This window comes from Mytilus edulis, chromosome 13 (assembly GCF_963676685.1).
Source record: "Mytilus edulis chromosome 13, xbMytEdul2.2, whole genome shotgun sequence".
Classification (NCBI taxonomy): domain Eukaryota; kingdom Metazoa; phylum Mollusca; class Bivalvia; order Mytilida; family Mytilidae; genus Mytilus; species Mytilus edulis.
The window spans coordinates 8,074,862-8,092,728 of record NC_092356.1 but is presented as its reverse complement, the minus strand read 5'-3'; the positions used below and the strand labels follow the sequence as shown (position 1 = coordinate 8,092,728).

The 17,867-nt window shown below is 30.9% G+C and overlaps 1 protein-coding gene across 5 annotated transcripts in view; it reads left to right on the top strand.

Moving 5' to 3' along the window:
• LOC139501869 (selenocysteine lyase-like) overlaps nt 1-17,867 on the top strand; it is a 35,348-nt gene that overhangs the window by 5,346 nt on the left and 12,135 nt on the right. Inside the window, exons 3-9 of one of the 5 annotated variants that reach the window (XM_071291095.1) lie at nt 8,701-8,772; nt 9,449-9,477; nt 10,839-11,007; nt 11,744-11,781; nt 11,936-12,025; nt 13,732-13,890; nt 17,023-17,132. In XM_071291095.1, the coding sequence (XP_071147196.1) occupies nt 8,701-8,772; nt 9,449-9,477; nt 10,839-11,007; nt 11,744-11,781; nt 11,936-12,025; nt 13,732-13,890; nt 17,023-17,132 (667 nt within the window). Of the gene's footprint in view, nt 1-8,700; nt 8,773-9,448; nt 9,478-10,838; nt 11,008-11,358; nt 11,397-11,512; nt 11,551-11,666; nt 11,705-11,743; nt 11,782-11,897; nt 12,026-13,731; nt 13,891-17,022; nt 17,133-17,867 lie in introns of all 5 variants that reach the window. The other 4 variants (XM_071291099.1, XM_071291094.1, XM_071291097.1 and 1 more) reach the window with 4 other exon arrangements.

Below are 17,867 nucleotides of genomic sequence, written 5' to 3'. Positions count from 1 at the left end.
AATCTCCTGTGACGCCAACTGAAAATCTTCATGACGCAACGAGAGATGCAAAGAAGCCAAAGAAGAGACGCTAGCTTGATGATGATGATATTAAAAATATAAACATTAGATAGAAATACTTTTAATAAAAATTATATATAAACATTAAAAAAAAAAATGCATTGCCATGTTAAAATGTCTCACAAAATAGTTTGTACAGCACTGTTTTTATTTATATCATCCAGTATTTACTATCTAAAATGTTTGATCTGTAAATTTGATGTAAGCTGTATTCTATTGCAGCAAGTTGTGAAGAGAATTGAAGGTCTAGTTTCAACAGATTCTTTAACTCTACTGAAGTTAATCCTGTTTGAAATGTTTAACCTGAAAAAGAAAAAGAAAAAAGTAAAAATAAAATATGAAGATTCTGATATAGAACAAAGGTGTACTAAGATAGTGAATAAATTACATTTAATAAATTTGAGTAAAACAAATCTTTTCTATTCAAAGCGAATTATGACTTGTCAAATGATAATAATGTTAAATTTGTTTGTAAAATATATAAGAAGCACACATTCAATACTTAGATTAGCTTCAGAAAAGGTTTTTAATATTTTGCCTAATAGTAAAAGCTATAAAAATGCTATTTTTCAAACTGTGTACTTGAGAAAAACAGTATACTATATACCACATGTTTTTGTTATAAGAAATTTATATGATATTATGTATGCTATTATGTATGGACATTTTTATATCTATTAATACTAATGATATACTTTCTAGAGATATGTATTGTGATAAAATTATCTTATCATATTTATGATGAAAAGAGTACTGATAACTGCATATGGTGCCAAAAAGCGCCTAAGTTTACATGCATTATTTTGTGGTTAAAAAAAGTGTGTCAACACGTGCTTGTGTTTACATACAGTGTCACGTGGGCAAGTAAATATAGGTCATTCGACCTTGAACGGACTTTTAAATCAATTTCAAAAGTTTTGTATCTTGCAACAAGATCTACTGACGAATGTCTTAAATGGTTGTCTATTAAATTTTATAACATAGTTTATAATGAGTGTAAATCATTAAAACAATGGAAACAATCATCAAAATTCGATTTAGCCTTAAACATTAGACTCAATAGAAGAGTTATTAATAACAGCAGGTTAAAATCTAGAACATACGTAAAGAGGCAAGCAAATTTAAATAAATGTAGGATAAACCGTAAAAAAAAATCGCCGGTAGTAAAAGCTAGACAATTGTTTAAAGGTAAATCGATAAAATTTAAATCCGTAAGAATCAGTGAAGCGTATTTTGTAAATACTCAGGAAATATACCTGTATATGAAAAGAAAAAGCCATTTAAAACCTTTCTGTAAACATACATTTAAAAGTTATAAAAATGCTACATATATGGTAAAAGGTTTCTGCCAAAAAATGAATAAAAAGCCCTATGAAAAAGCAAAGTATAAAAATGATATACAAATGTATAGCAACAGCTGTATATTATATATGGAAAATATTTTGAAAACTATGATTAGAAAATGGTACTTACCAGATAAAACGCTCAATCAAATTTTTTTTAATCCAAAATGAAGAATAATCTACATATAAGCACGGTCAATGCCAATGGCCTGCAACAACCTGAAAAAATAAGTAAAATTGTAAGCTGGTCGAATCAACAAAAAAATGATATTCTATTCATACAGGAAACCCATTTTACAAATAAAATGAAGTTCACATTAGAAAAGGAATTTGGTGAAAATCTTTTTAGAAGCGACGGGACAAGCAATTCACGTGGGGTAGCGATATGGATAAAAGATAAAACCAAATTCAAATACATAGATGAACATAAAGACTTAGAAGGGAGAGTCATTATGATTAATATTGAAATTGATGAAAATATTTACACATTAGTTAATATCTATGCTCCGAACAGATTAAGAGAAAGAAATAGTTTCTTTAAAACAAGAAAAGTGTTTATTAATAAATACGGACTCGGGCAAGTCATTCTAGGAGGTGATTTTAATGACATTTGGTCACTGCTAGATACAAAAAATAAAACTAAATCTTCCAAAAAATTTGATAAACCTGTAACAAGTTTAAAAGGGCTTATAAAATCATGTAAACTAATTGATATTTGGAGAAATAAAAATAAAAATACTAGACAATTTACCTGGTGTAGGAAAGATAGAACAGAAGCTACCAGAATTGATTACTTTTTTGTTTCTAAAGAAGTACAAAAAAACTGCAAAAATTGTGATATTAGACCTATTGTCCAAAAAATAACTGACCATAATGCAGTGTCACTCAAAATAAATACTGAAAGAGGAAATAAAGGAAGGGGGTATTGGAAGTTAAATGCTAGCATAATGAACAATGAAGAATATGTTTATGTTATTAAAAAGCTAATATCTAAATATGAAAAAGAATTAACCAACTGTGATGATTTGGGGATTCTTTGGGATAATTTGAAAATAGAAGTAAGGGATGCAAGTTTAGATTATTGTAAAAGAAAAGCTAAAGTAAGAAAAGATGAGATAAATGTTTTAGAAACAAAGTTGAATAACCTTAATAATAAAATAAATGATAGTACTGATATAAATAAAACATTACAAAAAGAAATACAGAATGTTGAAAATAAGTTAGACACTCTGTATAAAGATAAGATTAAAGGTAAAAAAATAAGGTCAAGGGTAAAATGGTTTGAAGAAGGTGAAAAAAATAGTGCATATTTCTTGGGGCTAGAAAAGAGTCGTCAAACAAAAAAAGTTGTTACTGAATTATATGATGAAAAGGGTGTTTGGCTACTAAAAATCAAAATAAAATTTTAGAGTTAGAAGTAAAATACTATAAAAAACTTTATGAATCAACTAATCCCTGTGATAATGAGGTTAAGAAGTATATAACAGAAACAGAAATATCAAAACAGCTAGATGAATCAGAAAGCAATCAATGTGAAGGGGAAGTAACTGAGAAAGAATGTACAGAAGCAATCTTTAAAATGAAGTTAAATAAATCCCCTGGCCTGGATGGTCTGACGGTGGAATTTTATAGGCAATTTTGGAATAATTTAAAAAATATTATGGTTAAAGTATTCAATAATAATTATGAGAAAAAAGAACTTACCAATTCACAAAAAAAAGGTGCGATTTCCTTAATATATAAAAAAGATGACCCGCTTTCATTAAATAATTACCGTCCAATTACATTACTTAACATAGATACAAAACTACTGGCTTATGTGTTAGCACAAAGACTAAAAAAAGTTTTACCATCTATTATAAGTCTAGACCAAACTGGATATGTAAAGAATAGATATATTGGTTTTAATATAAGGCAAATTCAAGACATAATTGATTATTCAGAGAAATTTAACATAGAAGGAGCAGTACTATTTCTAGATTTCAGTAAGGCTTTTGATTCCTTAGAATGGATCTTTATGACAGAAACTCTCAAAAAGTTTGGATTTAAAAGTGGATTTATCAGATGGGTGGAAACTATGTATAATGATATTAAAGGGTGTATTTTGAATAATGGGTGGGTCTCAGGTCCATTTAAAATATACCGCGGTATTCGACAAGGGTGTCCGATTTCTGCGTTACTGTTTGTTATAACTGTTGAATTAATGGCCATAAGATTAAGAAAAAATAAAGAACTTAAGGGAATAACAATAAAATTAGATGGACAATCTTGTAATTTAAAAATCTGTCAATTAGCAGACGACACAACACTATTTCTTCAGTCTCGTAAAGATATAAGTCTAGCTCTCAGTATAATAGAGACATTTGGAAGTCTATCAGGGCTGAAACTTAATAGGAATAAAACAGAAGGAATATGGTTAGGGAGATTAAAAAGCAGTAAAGATAAACATGAAAATATAAACTGGACAAATAAACCAGTCAAAAGTCTAGGTATTTATTTTGGATATGATAATAAGGAATGTCAAACATTGAACATAGAAAAAATCTTGGATAAAATTACAAAACTTGTAGACAGATGGTCAAAAAGAAATTTAACATTGCTTGGAAAAATTTTAATTGTAAAAGCTCTTCTGCTACCAAATTTAACTTATTTTGCTACTAATGGTATTATTACTAAAGATAAGTTGCAAATCATCAACAATATAATTTACAGGTTTGTTTGGAATGGCAGAAAAGATAAAATAAAGAGGTCAATATTAACAAAAAATTATGCTGAAGGGGGCTTAAAAATGATTGATCTGGAGTCTTATATAATGTCAATACATATAAAATGGATTAAAAAAATAATACAATCAGAAAATGCTAACTGGTCAGTGTTGCCTAAACTATACCTGAATAAGTTTGGCAAAAATTTGCTAATTTTCAAGATAAATATAAGAAATATAAAATTAATTGACAAAAAAATATGGAACAATACACCATTATTCTATCAAGAACTGATAAAATCATGGATTCATGTAAATCTGAATGAAGCTAAAAATAATAAAACATGGAACTTTTTAGAGATCAGAAAGCAAATAATATGGGGCAATAACTTGATAAAATTTAAAGGACAATGTCTGTTTTTTGATAAATGGATTGAAAGTGATATTCTATTTATAAATGACATAATTGACAATAGAGGACAAATATCAGAAAAAGTAATCAATTTAAAACTAAAAAACAAAAGTAATTGGATTGCTGAATTTTCAAAACTTAAAAAAGCCATACCAAATAACTGGGAGGAGAAGCTTAAAACTGAGAGATCATTCAAAACTAAAGTAAATATTAACAGAGAAAAAATTAGATTAAGAGACCATGAGGATATACTCGGCATTAATAATAAAGATATTTATAAGATAGTGCAAAGTAGAATAAAAACAGAAACACCCATTGGTTTTTTGAAATGGGAAAAGATATTACATACAGGAAATATAAATAGTGAATTCAAAGACACGATAAAATTCACTTTTGAATACTTAAAAGATAATAAAATTAAGATGTTCAGGTGGAAATTAATGCACTTCATCTTGGCAAATAAAGAGCTATTATTTCAATGGAAAATTTCTGAAAACAGCCTTTGTTCATATTGTAATGAACAAGACAACTACAAACATTTTTTCATCACATGCGCATATAACACAAACTTCTGGAGATCAATGAGAGATATATTTAACAAAATAGGTATTGACAAACATGTTATAAGTATACACTCTCTAGTAATAGGATACAAGATTCATGATGATGCTTATTTTGGACTCAATCACTTGCTGAGTTTAATGTTTTTTTCAGTCTATAAATCAAATTATAAATCCAATAATAAGGCAAAAAAAATAGATATAGTGAAAATTTTTAAATATGAAATCTCGAGTACAGTTGAATTATATTATACGGCCAATATGGAAATAAACAAAATGTTTAAAAAAGTGTTGCAGATCTTGAAATAAACAAGATTAACTCTTGGAAAAAAACAGAATGTATGTTCTAGAATGTTAATATTGTGTACTTGTTTTCAATATTTCACCAGTGGACTAGTAAAAAAATATGATACTATAATATAAGTATAGGTGTCTATGTACAAAAAATGTATGAAAACACATGTAGATACATGTACAATGTATGTGAATGCATCTTTTTGTAAAGGTCTTTATACATGTTATATGTGTGAACATGTATGTATGTACATGATGTAACTAGAGCATATGTGTGAATGAATATATATGTAAGTGTGAATGCATGTATGTAGGTATGTAAGTTATGTATGCATGAAAGTGAAGTATAAAATTAATTTGGAAAGAAAAGGGGGGATAAAGGTAAAAAAAAAAAAAAAGTTTTTAGGCAATATTCAACATGTATTCTATTATATCTGTACAACAAAGATTATGTACATTTTCATATGTTTAATGATGTTTTTCTTTTTTTATGTGAAACTATATGAACATATTATGTACAAGAATAATAAGGATAATTCTAATGTTTACAATATAAAGGTCACAGACAGGTCACAGACTGTTCACAGGTAATAAAATTTGGGTCAAATTTGTAAAATCAAAAATCATGACAAAAGATTATAAGAAACAAACAAAAAGAATACTTTACTTACCATTCTTTAGTATTAACAAACACTTCCAAAGAATTGTATAAATCCAAAGGTACGAATTAACAAAAGTTAACAGAAACAGTAACCACGCTGTATCTCATTCATATTTTCATATGTTTCAAAATTCTATTAAAAGAACCGATAACGGATTTTTCTCCGTAAATTTCACGACACATGGTCTGTAACATCTTTAAGTACTTCGATAAGATTTTATATGATATTATATTTATTTATAAAGTAATGATAGAAAATAGAAATGTATTAAATGGCTATGTATAAAATAAGATAAGTTTTACTGTATATTCTCCCTGGATATCAGTTATAATTGTATGTAACAGGGATACTTGATGGAATGCTGTACATTAAGTAATTTGTTAAAAACAGCAAAGAGTGCAATAAAGAATTTATGAATGTTAAAAAAAAAAAAAAACTATGTTAATTGGACATGCTTTGATACTATATATGCCCTTGAATTTTTACTAGATAACATTTTTGTTCGCTTTGGAGATTCCGTATATCGTCAGATTATCGGAATTCCAATGGGGACTAACTGTGCACCACTTATTGCGGACCTGTTTTTGTATTGTTATGAGTTACAATTTATGACAAAAATAAGCAAAGACCCATCGAAACAACATCTGATAAACAAATTTAATAATACTTTTAGATATTTGGATGATATTTTGGCTCTCAATAATGACGACTTCAGTATGTATATTAATGAAATTTATCCTGTTGAACTTACTTTAAATAAAGCTAATACTAACAATGACCACTGCCCTTTTCTCGATCTTGATATCTATATCACTAATGGAAAGCTGAATACTAAAATTTATGATAAAAGGGATGATTTTTCATTTCCTATCGTTAATTATCCGTTTTTAGATGGTGACGTTCCCTTGCCACCATCTTACGGTGTTTATATATCTCAACTTGTACGATTCGCTCGTGTATGTAACAATGTTTTAGATTTTAACGAGAGAAATTTATGTATTACTGAAAAATTATTACACCAGGGTTTTCGATATCACAAACTAGTCAAAACATTTACTAAATTTTATCATCGGTATAAAGACATCATTCATAAATATAGCTCAACATGCAGACTTCTAATACGTTCAGGTATTTCACATCCAATTTTTTATGGTAATATTCTTTATAAAGCACAAAGGTGTCAGTATTCACCTCAGAAACTTACAAAACCTTTGAATAGGCTTATTAAGAAGGGATATAATTACGATACTGTTGTCAAGTCATTAAAGATTGCATATTTTGGCGTTAATATTGAGTCACTGATAAGGTCTTTGCATCGGAACTAAACACATTTATTCTAAAAACAGTTGTTGGCATGACACGGGTTATGTTCTTCTCATATATGTTATGATGGTATGATACTAAACCCCTAACGGGAAGGATTGTGCCTGATGTTCATATGATGAAATCATAATCTTTCAGTCAGTTTAATTGAAGTCTGGAGCTGGCATGTCAGTTAACTGCTAGTAGTCTGTTGTTATTTATGTATTATTGTCATTTTGTTTATTTTCTTTGGTTACATCTTCTGACATCAGACTGGGATTTCTCTTGAACTGAATTTTAATGTGCGTATTGTTATGCGTTTACTTTACTGAGGGGGGGATAGGACCTTTATCGGGACTCCGGGATCGGGTGTTTTTAAGCTCGGGATTTCGGGATTGACCCTTTTGGGATCCGGGAATCCTTTTTTTTGGAATTTCGGGACGTCGGGATTTACTTTATTTAAACTCGGGATCTCGGGATTTCGTTTTTTTAAGTCCGGGATTTCGGGATCAGGACCCCTCCTATCCCCCCTCTTTACTAGTCTACATTGGTTAGAGGTATAGGGGGAGGGTTGAAATCTCACAAACATGTTTAACCCCGCCGCATTTTTGCGCCTGTCCCAAGTCAGGAGCCTGTGGCCTTTGTTAGTCTTGTATTATTTTAATTTTAGTTTCTTGTGTACAATTTGGAAATTAGTATGGCGTTCATTATCACTGGACTAGTATATATTTGTTTAGGGGCCAGCTGAAGGACGCCTCCGGGTGCGGGAATTTCTCGCTACATTGAAGACCTGTTGGTGACCCTCTGCTGTTGTTTTTTATTTGGTCGGGTTGTTGTCTCTTTGACACATTCCCCATTTCCATTCTCAATTTTATGATATAGTTCTTACTCTTCCAGAGAGAATAGTCTGACTTATGGATGAAAAATCCCAGTGGATCTCATATTGATGATTAGATTTATAGTTATATATAACACCTTATAGTCCTACTTGCATGACTCGTGTGACTTGTGACATTATTCTGATCAGAACATTTGAAAATCAATTTAACTGACAATGGCTGAAGCATTCAGTAGTTCTCATAATGATGATTCTTGAGGTAGTATTCTGACTAAAGTGTAGATCTCAAGATGATGATTATACCAAGATTACTATATTGAGCTTTAATAGGCTGTCTTCATACAGGTTAAGTTAGGTTTATAGATATAACATGTATAAGAAGTTGTGGTATGAGTGCCATTGAGACAACTCTCCATCCAAGTCACAATGTATAAAAGCAAACCATTATAGGTAAAATGATGGTCTTCAACATACATTTTAACTTAATTAAGAATTGCATAGCTATTTTAATTTTTTCAATTTCAGGTGTAAAAGCCAAGAAAGTGATAGATGAAGCCAGATGCAATGTAGCCAACATGATAGGGGCTAAATCATCAGGTATTATTATATGGACATTTAACTGTAAGGTGTAGTTTGACATTTAAAATTAAAAAAAAACTCACTATTATCTACCTTTTTCATATCTTCTTATTCCTAAAGAAAACACATAGCGACATAAATCTACCATGTTCAATTCTTTTACAAAAATATATATTTGTTTTTATTGAAAAGGTATTTCGTAAACCTCAGTTTTCGTTATGTATTCTTAAATGCTTTACTTACCATTAAACCAAATTCTCCTACATTCGTCTATTCCATAAGATTTTATAAAAATGAAATAAATTATTTTTCCAGAATCCAGGGTTTATATGATTTAATTCTGTGAAAGTATTAATAATTGTTTTAAAGTTGTGTCTTGCAAAATGTCAATATTTCCTTTCCCCTAGTCGAGCTAAAACAATATTACAGTCCCTGCAACCAATAAAAAACTTTCTCCTTTAGATTTGTTAAACGTATTTGGATTTTTGTCATAGAAGAAATTAGGACAATGTATGTTGTCATGCTTGTGTAATGTGTACTTTTTAAAATTTGTATTTAAGAAATAAATATTATTACTGTATACTTTTGCATGATGTGCTACTTACGATCGATTAAAACATTGTGTCATTGATTTCAAAAGGGGAGATAACTAAATTTTAATTTATAAAACTGTAAAATACAATTTTTTTTCCAGATATCATCTTTACATCTGGTGGAACAGAGGTATGAATATTCAATAAAAAGTAGCAAATGTTTCAATCTCTGACAATGAATGGCTGAAACACATGGAAAATGGCTGTTGGATTAAAATGATTTTTGCTTGATTTATAAAAAAAAATCCTAATTTCTAGACCTTACTTGAAAAAATTCATTCACTTGATGTTAAGTTGAAATAGGCACAATTATGGTGCAACTTTAGGCAACAAATATAAAAAAAAAAGCATGCAAAATGATAGATATATAAACAGCACACTGCTAACTGCTAACACTGAAAACATAAATGGAGCACTCAGAGAGAATATGAAAAAAATATTTACCTGTTCACCTGAATAGACACCAGTCAATATCTTTGAAGTAGTTTCTAAAGTTTGACTACATCTAAATTATAATAGCAGTAAATGATAATATTGATCAAAAAAATATTTTTAATTTAGTACAAAGGCTTTTGGGCAAAAAAGTCAGAACCACATTGTTAACCTAAGTATAATTGTACCCATGACCCTGACCTGTTTTCAATAATTCATCAAAGTGCTTGGCAAGAGAGAAAAATTAGATACACTATTTGTTTAACATCTATCTTATATATGTTATTGATTTTAACTGGAATATTAAAAATGAAAAAAGTACTTGAACTTGATGATGCTTGAAACACAAAAGTACACAAATTCCACATATTCCATCCTTTGTCCTGAAAATGTATGAAATAATAAATAACAATCAATCAATTCAAGCTAGTAGATGTAATGTGACATAAATGGTTGGTCTTTTAGCTTTTTATGTTGAAAAGATTTTTGTCAAATCAACACACTTTGCCTACTGTAACAATCAAAAAAGGGTATAGGATAAAACTTTTTATTTAATGTTTTAGGGAAATAACATAATAATACAGACAGCAGTGAAGTATGTCTATCATGACATGTCTAATGGCTACCTAGGGGGAGATAATCTAAGTATTTTATGTTTTAGGGAAATAACATAATAATACAGACAGCAGTGAAGTATGTCTATCATGACATGTCTAATGGCTACCTAGGGGGAGATAATCTAAGTATTTTATGTTTTAGGGAAATAACATAATAATACAGACAGCAGTGAAGTATGTCTATCATGACATGTCTAATGGCTACCTAGGGGGAGATAATCTCTAAGTATCTTATGTTTTAGGGAAATAACATGATGCTTCAGACAGCAGTGAAGTATGCCTATCATGAGATGCCTAATGGCTACCCAGGGGGAGATAATCTCTAGTATTTTATGTTTTAGGGAAATAACATGATAATACAGACAGCTGTGAAGTATGCCTATCATGACATGTCTAATGGCTACCCAGGGGGAGATAATCTCTTAAGTCTTTTATGTTTTAGGGAAATAACATGATAATACAGACAGCTGTGAAGTATGCCTATCATGAGATGTCTAATGGCTACCCAGGGGGAGATAACCGTGACAAACTTCCACACTTTATTACATCAAATCTAGAACATGACTCTGTGAAACTGGTACTTGAACATCTGGCAGAAGAAGGAACAGCAAGTAAGTTTATAAAGTAGACTTTAAGTTTAAATCTTGTAAGGGAATGTTGGAGAGAAAAAAATCTACTTGAAAATATATTCACTAACTAGTTTAAGTTAAAAAGGGATGACCTTCTGCATGGTTTTAAAATACAAATTTAAGACTATTTTCAAATGACCACATGTGCATTAGATCACTGCCTAATTTCAATGATTGCTATGATTTAAATTAGCGAAGAAACATTGACTTTTCTTGCAATTTTGTACAAGCTTGCAAACTGATTTTTTATGATTATGGTTAATTTGAAACTACTTTCCTTAATTCTATGTATGAGTTAATTTGTGAATAATGTTATGTTATTTAACCTTTCAGGTGTAACATTTGTACCTGCCTCTAGTAAGACAGGACAGGTAGATGTAGATGATGTGTTATGTTAATTAACCTTTCAGGTGTTACATTTGTACCTGCCTCTAGTAAGACAGGACAGGTAGATGTAGATGATGTGTTATGTTAATTAACCTTTCAGGTGTTACATTTGTACCTGCCTCTAGTAAGACAGGACAGGTAGATGTAGATGATGTGTTATGTTAATTAACATTTCAGGTGTTACATTTGTACCTGCCTCCAGTAAGACAGGACAGGTATATGTAGATGATGTGTTATGTTAATTAACCTTTCAGGTGTTACATTTGTACCTGCCTCCAGTAAGACAGGACAGGTAGATGTAGATGGTGTGTTATGTTAATTAACCTTTCAGGTGTTACATTTGTACCTGCCTCCAGTAAGACAGGACAGGTAGATGTAGATGATGTGTTATGTTAATTAACCTTTCAGGTGTTACATTTGTACCTGCCTCCAGTAAGACAGGACAGGTAGATGTAGATGACGTGTTATGTTAATTAACCTTTCAGGTGTTACATTTGTTCCTGCCTCCAGTAAGACAGGACAGGTAGATGTAGATGATGTGTTATCTGCAATCCGACCTTCCACATGTATGATCACTGTTATGTTGGCTAACAATGAAACAGGTGTTATACAGGTATAATATATTTTTGGTAAAGTGGTGTATAATAGATATAAGAAGTGATATGATTGTCATTCAATGAGACAATTCTCCATCCAATTCACAACTTGTAAAAGTAAACCATTATAGTTCAAATAACAGCCTTTAACACAGAGCTTTGGCTCACATCGAACAGCAATGTATAATAGCTAATTGTAAAATCTAATTTATTTAATTTATATGACTTCCATTGCCATTAAAACTCTTTGACTGTAGTCTGATTTTGATTTGATTTAAATGTTTTATGGAAAAACTGGATCACTGCATCCTTGAACTGAGACTTTGAGCAATAAGAAGATGTGGTATAATTGTCAATGAGACAACAATACCAAAGTTCAAATGAAGTGAATGCAGGGATCTCCATGGCCTGTTTAACGATGGCGCCCCGCCATCGTTCAAATTTCTTGCGCCATCGTTAAATTGTCTTCCGCCATCGTTCAAAACTTCATCATTTTTTGTAGCCAGACGCCATTTTTTTATCAATTATAATCAAATGCATGTAATTGCATAACCCTTAGGCTTTTTATGTTATAATCCAACACAGTTCTAACGCCTGAGGGATGTCCGGATTAAGATCGCTAATCACTTGTACCTGAGCTTGTACAGGTAGATCAACAAACCAGACAGGAGAATACTATCTGAGGATAGACGATCCATTTGTCGAATTAATCAACTAAGTTTCAGCAAATGATTATAATAATTTAGATTAAATAAATAAATTAATAATCCAGTTACAAAGAAAACAGTTTAACAAGTCAAACACGTGCTTTATTTTGACTTACGCAATCAGCATCCTCCTTTTTAAGAAGAACAAAATAAGACGCAAAACAGTAAATATTATTTCATCGCAAATAACTCGAGTACTGCTGTAACGATAATTTAGAATTACTTTAAAAGTTTAAAAGTAAAAACTTATAAATATTTCCTGTAAAGAAATATCGTATCGTAATTCCGAATTCATTTCATATATATTGCAATCAAATTGATACATCCGCGTTTCCGGTTTCTATTCAGACTCGAAAGATGCATGTTGCACAGCCTCAATTTGTCAGATAAAGTCATTAGAAACCTTTTCATTTGCTTTACAAATCTGTTTAACCTTTTACATAACCCGTACGAATCGTTTTGTTGTTGCTGCAAATCAGCCATACCGGTAATGGGTTCTGAATTTGACAGTGTCCATGAAAAATAAGCTCCACATCATATGATTTTTAAACCCCATAACAATTACCAAAAATACAAGAAATCTACATGGGGACCTTCATGACAGCTTTTGGTCATTCTTGACTAAGGGGGGACCATGAAGACTTGGCATTTGAATGGTTAAAAACAGCAATAAATGAACATATTGATACTTCTAATTCTATAATAAAAATTCAAATAAATATAATTTAAATAAACAATGAATTAGCATGTTCACCATTCCTTGTATGGAGGGATAAAATACTTCCGATCGCGCTACACTGTACAGCGTAGACACGGTTTGTAATGGTGAAAGTTCCTCCATGGTTCAATTTTCATCCATGGAGATCCCTGGAATGTAAGCAGTTATAGGCAACCATATATATAGAATAATATAAAATAATTTTATGTGAACTTAACAATTCTCTATTTATATTAAGGTTGTGTCTTTATTTCTCAGTATTTTAAGGATGAGGACATTTCTATTTCTCATTTTTCAGCCAATAAAACTGATATCAGAAAAATTACGACAAATCAATCAATCAAGGAAGAGTTTACCTAAGATATTACTCCACACTGATGCAGCCCAGGCTATCGGGAAAATAGAAGTAGATGTAGAAGATTTAGGTGTGGATTATTTAACTGTTGTTGGACATAAGGTAAAATAATTGTTTACAAAAATTTGAAATACTAAGGCTTTTTTACCTCAGGAATAGATTACCTTAGCTGTATTTGGCAAAACTGTTAGGAACTTTTGGTCCTCAATGCTTTTCAAATTCATAGTTTATTTGACATTGTTAACTTTGATTTGAGCACCACTGATGAGTCTTTTGTAGACAAACAAGCGTCTGGCATTAATAAAAAACTTCAACCCTGGTATCTTTGATGAGTTTATTTAAATATTAAAGTACTTGTATTGGTAATCTAACCATTTCTTAACACGAGGATTATTCATTTCCCGAAGATTGAACTTTTCCAGGCCTATATTTTTAGCTCACCTTTCCAAAAGGAAATGTGAGCTTTTGCCATCACTTGGCGTCCGTCGTCGTACGTCCGTCCGTCGTTGTCGTCCGTCGTAAACTATTTCAAAGATCTTCTCCTCTGAAACTACGGAACCAATTCAAACCAAACTTCATCTGATTGATTCCTAGGGTATCTAGAATAAAGTTTGTGTTTTAATTCCCATTTCATCAAAAAACATGGCCGCCATGGCTAAAAATAGAACATAGGGGTAAAATGCAGTTTTTAGCTTATAACTCAAAAACCAAAGCATTTAGAGCAAATCTGACATGGGGTTAAATTGTTTATCAGGTCAAGATCTATCTGCCCTGAAATTTTCAGATGAATCGGACAACCCGTTGTTAGGTTTATGCCCCTGAATTGGTAATTTTAAGGAAATTTTGAAGTTTTTGGTTTATATCATGAATATTATTATAGATAGAGATAAACTGTAAACAGCAAAAATGTTCAGCAAAGTAAGATTTACAAATAATTCAACATGACCGAAATGGTCAGTTGCCCTCTTTAGGAGTTATGGCCCTTTATATTCAATTTTTAACCATTTTCCGTAAATCTTAGTTATCTTTTACAAAAATCTTCTCCTCTGAAACTACTGGGCCAAATTTAACCAAACTTGGCAACAATCATCATTGGGGTATCTTGTTTAAAAATTGTGTCCGGTGACCCGGCCAACAACCAAGATGGCCACCATGGCTAAAAATAGAACATAGGGGTAAAATGCAGTTTTTGGCTTATAACTCAAAAACCAAAGCATTTAGAGCAAATCTGACAAGAGGTGAAATGGTTTATCAGGTGAAGATCTATCTGCCCTGAAATTTTCAGATGAATCAGACAACCGATTGTTAGGTTGCTGCCTCTGAATTGGTTATTTTGAGGAAATTTTGCTGTTTTTGGTTATTATCATGAATATTATTATAGATAGATATAAACTGTAAACAGCAAAAATGTTCAGCAAAGTAAGATTTACAAATAATTCAACATGACCGAAATGGTCAGTTGACCCCTTTAGGAGTTATGGCCCTTTATAGTCAATTTTTAACCATTTTCCGTAAATCTTTATCTTTTACTAAAATCTTCTCTGAAACTACTGGGCCAAATTTAACCAAACATGGCCAAAATCATTATTAGGGTATCTAGTTTAAAAATTGTGTCCGGTGACCCGACTAACCAACCAAGATGGCCGCCATGGCTAAAAATAGAACATAGGGGTAAAATGCAGTTTTTAGCTTATAACTCAAAAACCAAAGCATTTAGAGCAAATCTGACATGGGGTTAAATTGTTTATCAGGTCAAGATCTATCTGCCCTGAAATTTTCAGATGAATCGGACAACCCGTTGTTAGGTTTATGCCCCTGAATTGGTAATTTTAAGGAAATTTTGAAGTTTTTGGTTTATATCATGAATATTATTATAGATAGAGATAAACTGTAAACAGCAATAATGTAATGCTTGGGGTATACAAGGGTTTTTTTTATACTTTCATCATAAATTATGTTATGAACACGAGACAAACGAGACATTTCAGTGTGTCCACTCTTGTTTTTGCTTTTGAAGAAGATATGACAGAATCGAAGAACCATTTATATAAATTGAAAACCCAAAATAATCATTGATGGAAGATTTAAGCAAAAAATTTAAGGTGAGCGATTCAGGCTCTTGAGAGCCTCTTGTTTTCTTTCACATCTACTGTCCAAAGTCATATGTTATTCATTGTAATGATATTCTAAAATATTTCTCTCTAATCTATCTAGATATGACCAGCAAATTTATATACCGTATATATATATATATATATATAATTACCTAAAAAAAGAGAGAATCCCTATACAACATACTACTAATTTCACTTCTATTAAGATATAGCCATTCTTTATTCTCAGAATTGTCTCAACTCTATGACCATTGGAACTACAATTAGAAAAAAGAAGATGTGGCATGATTGTCAATGAGATAACTTTTCACAAGAGATCAAATGACACGAAAATTAACAACTATAAGTCACCATACAGCCTTCGACAACGAGCAAACCCCATACCACATAGTCCGCTATAAAAGGCCCTGAAAGGACTACTGTAAAACATTCATTTTAATAGATTGTCAATTGACATTATTCTTACATTTGAGAAATTTCAATCTTTATAGCACTGTACCATTAAGGGAATTTGTGTACTGTTATTCAAACAACATTGTGTGATACATTTCACTTTTCTATCTTCAAACTTGTTTTCAAAGGGATATAAGCTGATAAATTCTTAACCACCAACATGACCCACACACTTTAATTTGAATGATAAAGTTATAGAATATATATTAGCATTAAAAAAGAAACTGTAAACTGTAAACAATGAATGAAATTTCAATTAAACATTTACATACATACAGGGGATGGGTGTGGAATTGCAGGGTTGAAGAAAAAAATATGTGGTTTATCACATTTTATAATTATAATGAAAAGTAAGAGTTTAAGGTGGTACCTAACACTTTCACTAAAATTAATTTGTCTTGTTTAATTTTCATAAAATTTTGACAATGTTTTACTTTGACTCTTTAACAAAAATATAAAAATTTCAAAAATTTTGAACCAACCGTTTTGTCAGAAAAAATACACTGGTTATATAGCAGTTTGACAAACACCAATTTTGATCATTGAGAAGCTTGATATTCCCTGTACAACACAACGTAATCAAAACGTTTAGCTGACTTTACAGAGTTATCTCCCTGTAGTGTTAGGTACCACCTTAAGATTTTATATTTTCAACATGTTTTCTTAGTTTTATGGTCCCAGAATAGGAGCTATATATGTTAGAAGCCTTGGTGATAAAGACGTTCCATTATACCCAATGTTATATGGTGGTGGACAAGAGAGAAATTATAGACCTGGGTTAGTATACCTCATATTTCCATAATCACTGAATGGAAAGGTTAATAGAATACTTTACTAATAACTTGAAATAAGTAGTAAGATAGAATGTTTCTATGACTGATAAGTTATAGAATATTTAACAGAATTAAAAAAGAAACTGTAAACTGTAAACAATGCATTGAGAGGAAAGTTTGATGCATTGATTAAACTAAGAGTAAAGTTCTATATAAAAAAAATATAAAGTCATTTATATTTTTAATCTTTAATCAGATTTGCAAGTTAAGGTTAAGGTTACTTATCATTTTGACCTTGGACCTCAGTGGCTGAGTGGTTTAAGTAGTCCAAACTACTGTATCACTAGCCTGTCAACACTGATGTTGAGAGTTCCATTCCAAATAAGGCAGGTGCACTCAACTATAAATTCTACTGAAGATCTGTGATTCTCTTTGGTACTCTAGGCTTCCTTCACCAATATTCCTCCACCAATAAAAACTATAAATTCTACTGAAGATCTGTGATTCTCTTTGGTACTCTAGGCTTCCTTCACCAATATTCCTCCACCAATAAAAACTATAAATTCTACTGAAGATCTGTGATTCTCTTTGGTACTCTAGGCTTCCTTCACCAATATTCCTCCACCAATAAAAACTATAAATTCTACTGAAGATCTGTGATTCTCTTTGGTACTCTAGGCTTCCTTCACCAATATTCCTCCACCAATAAAAACTATAAATTCTACTGAAGATCTGTGAT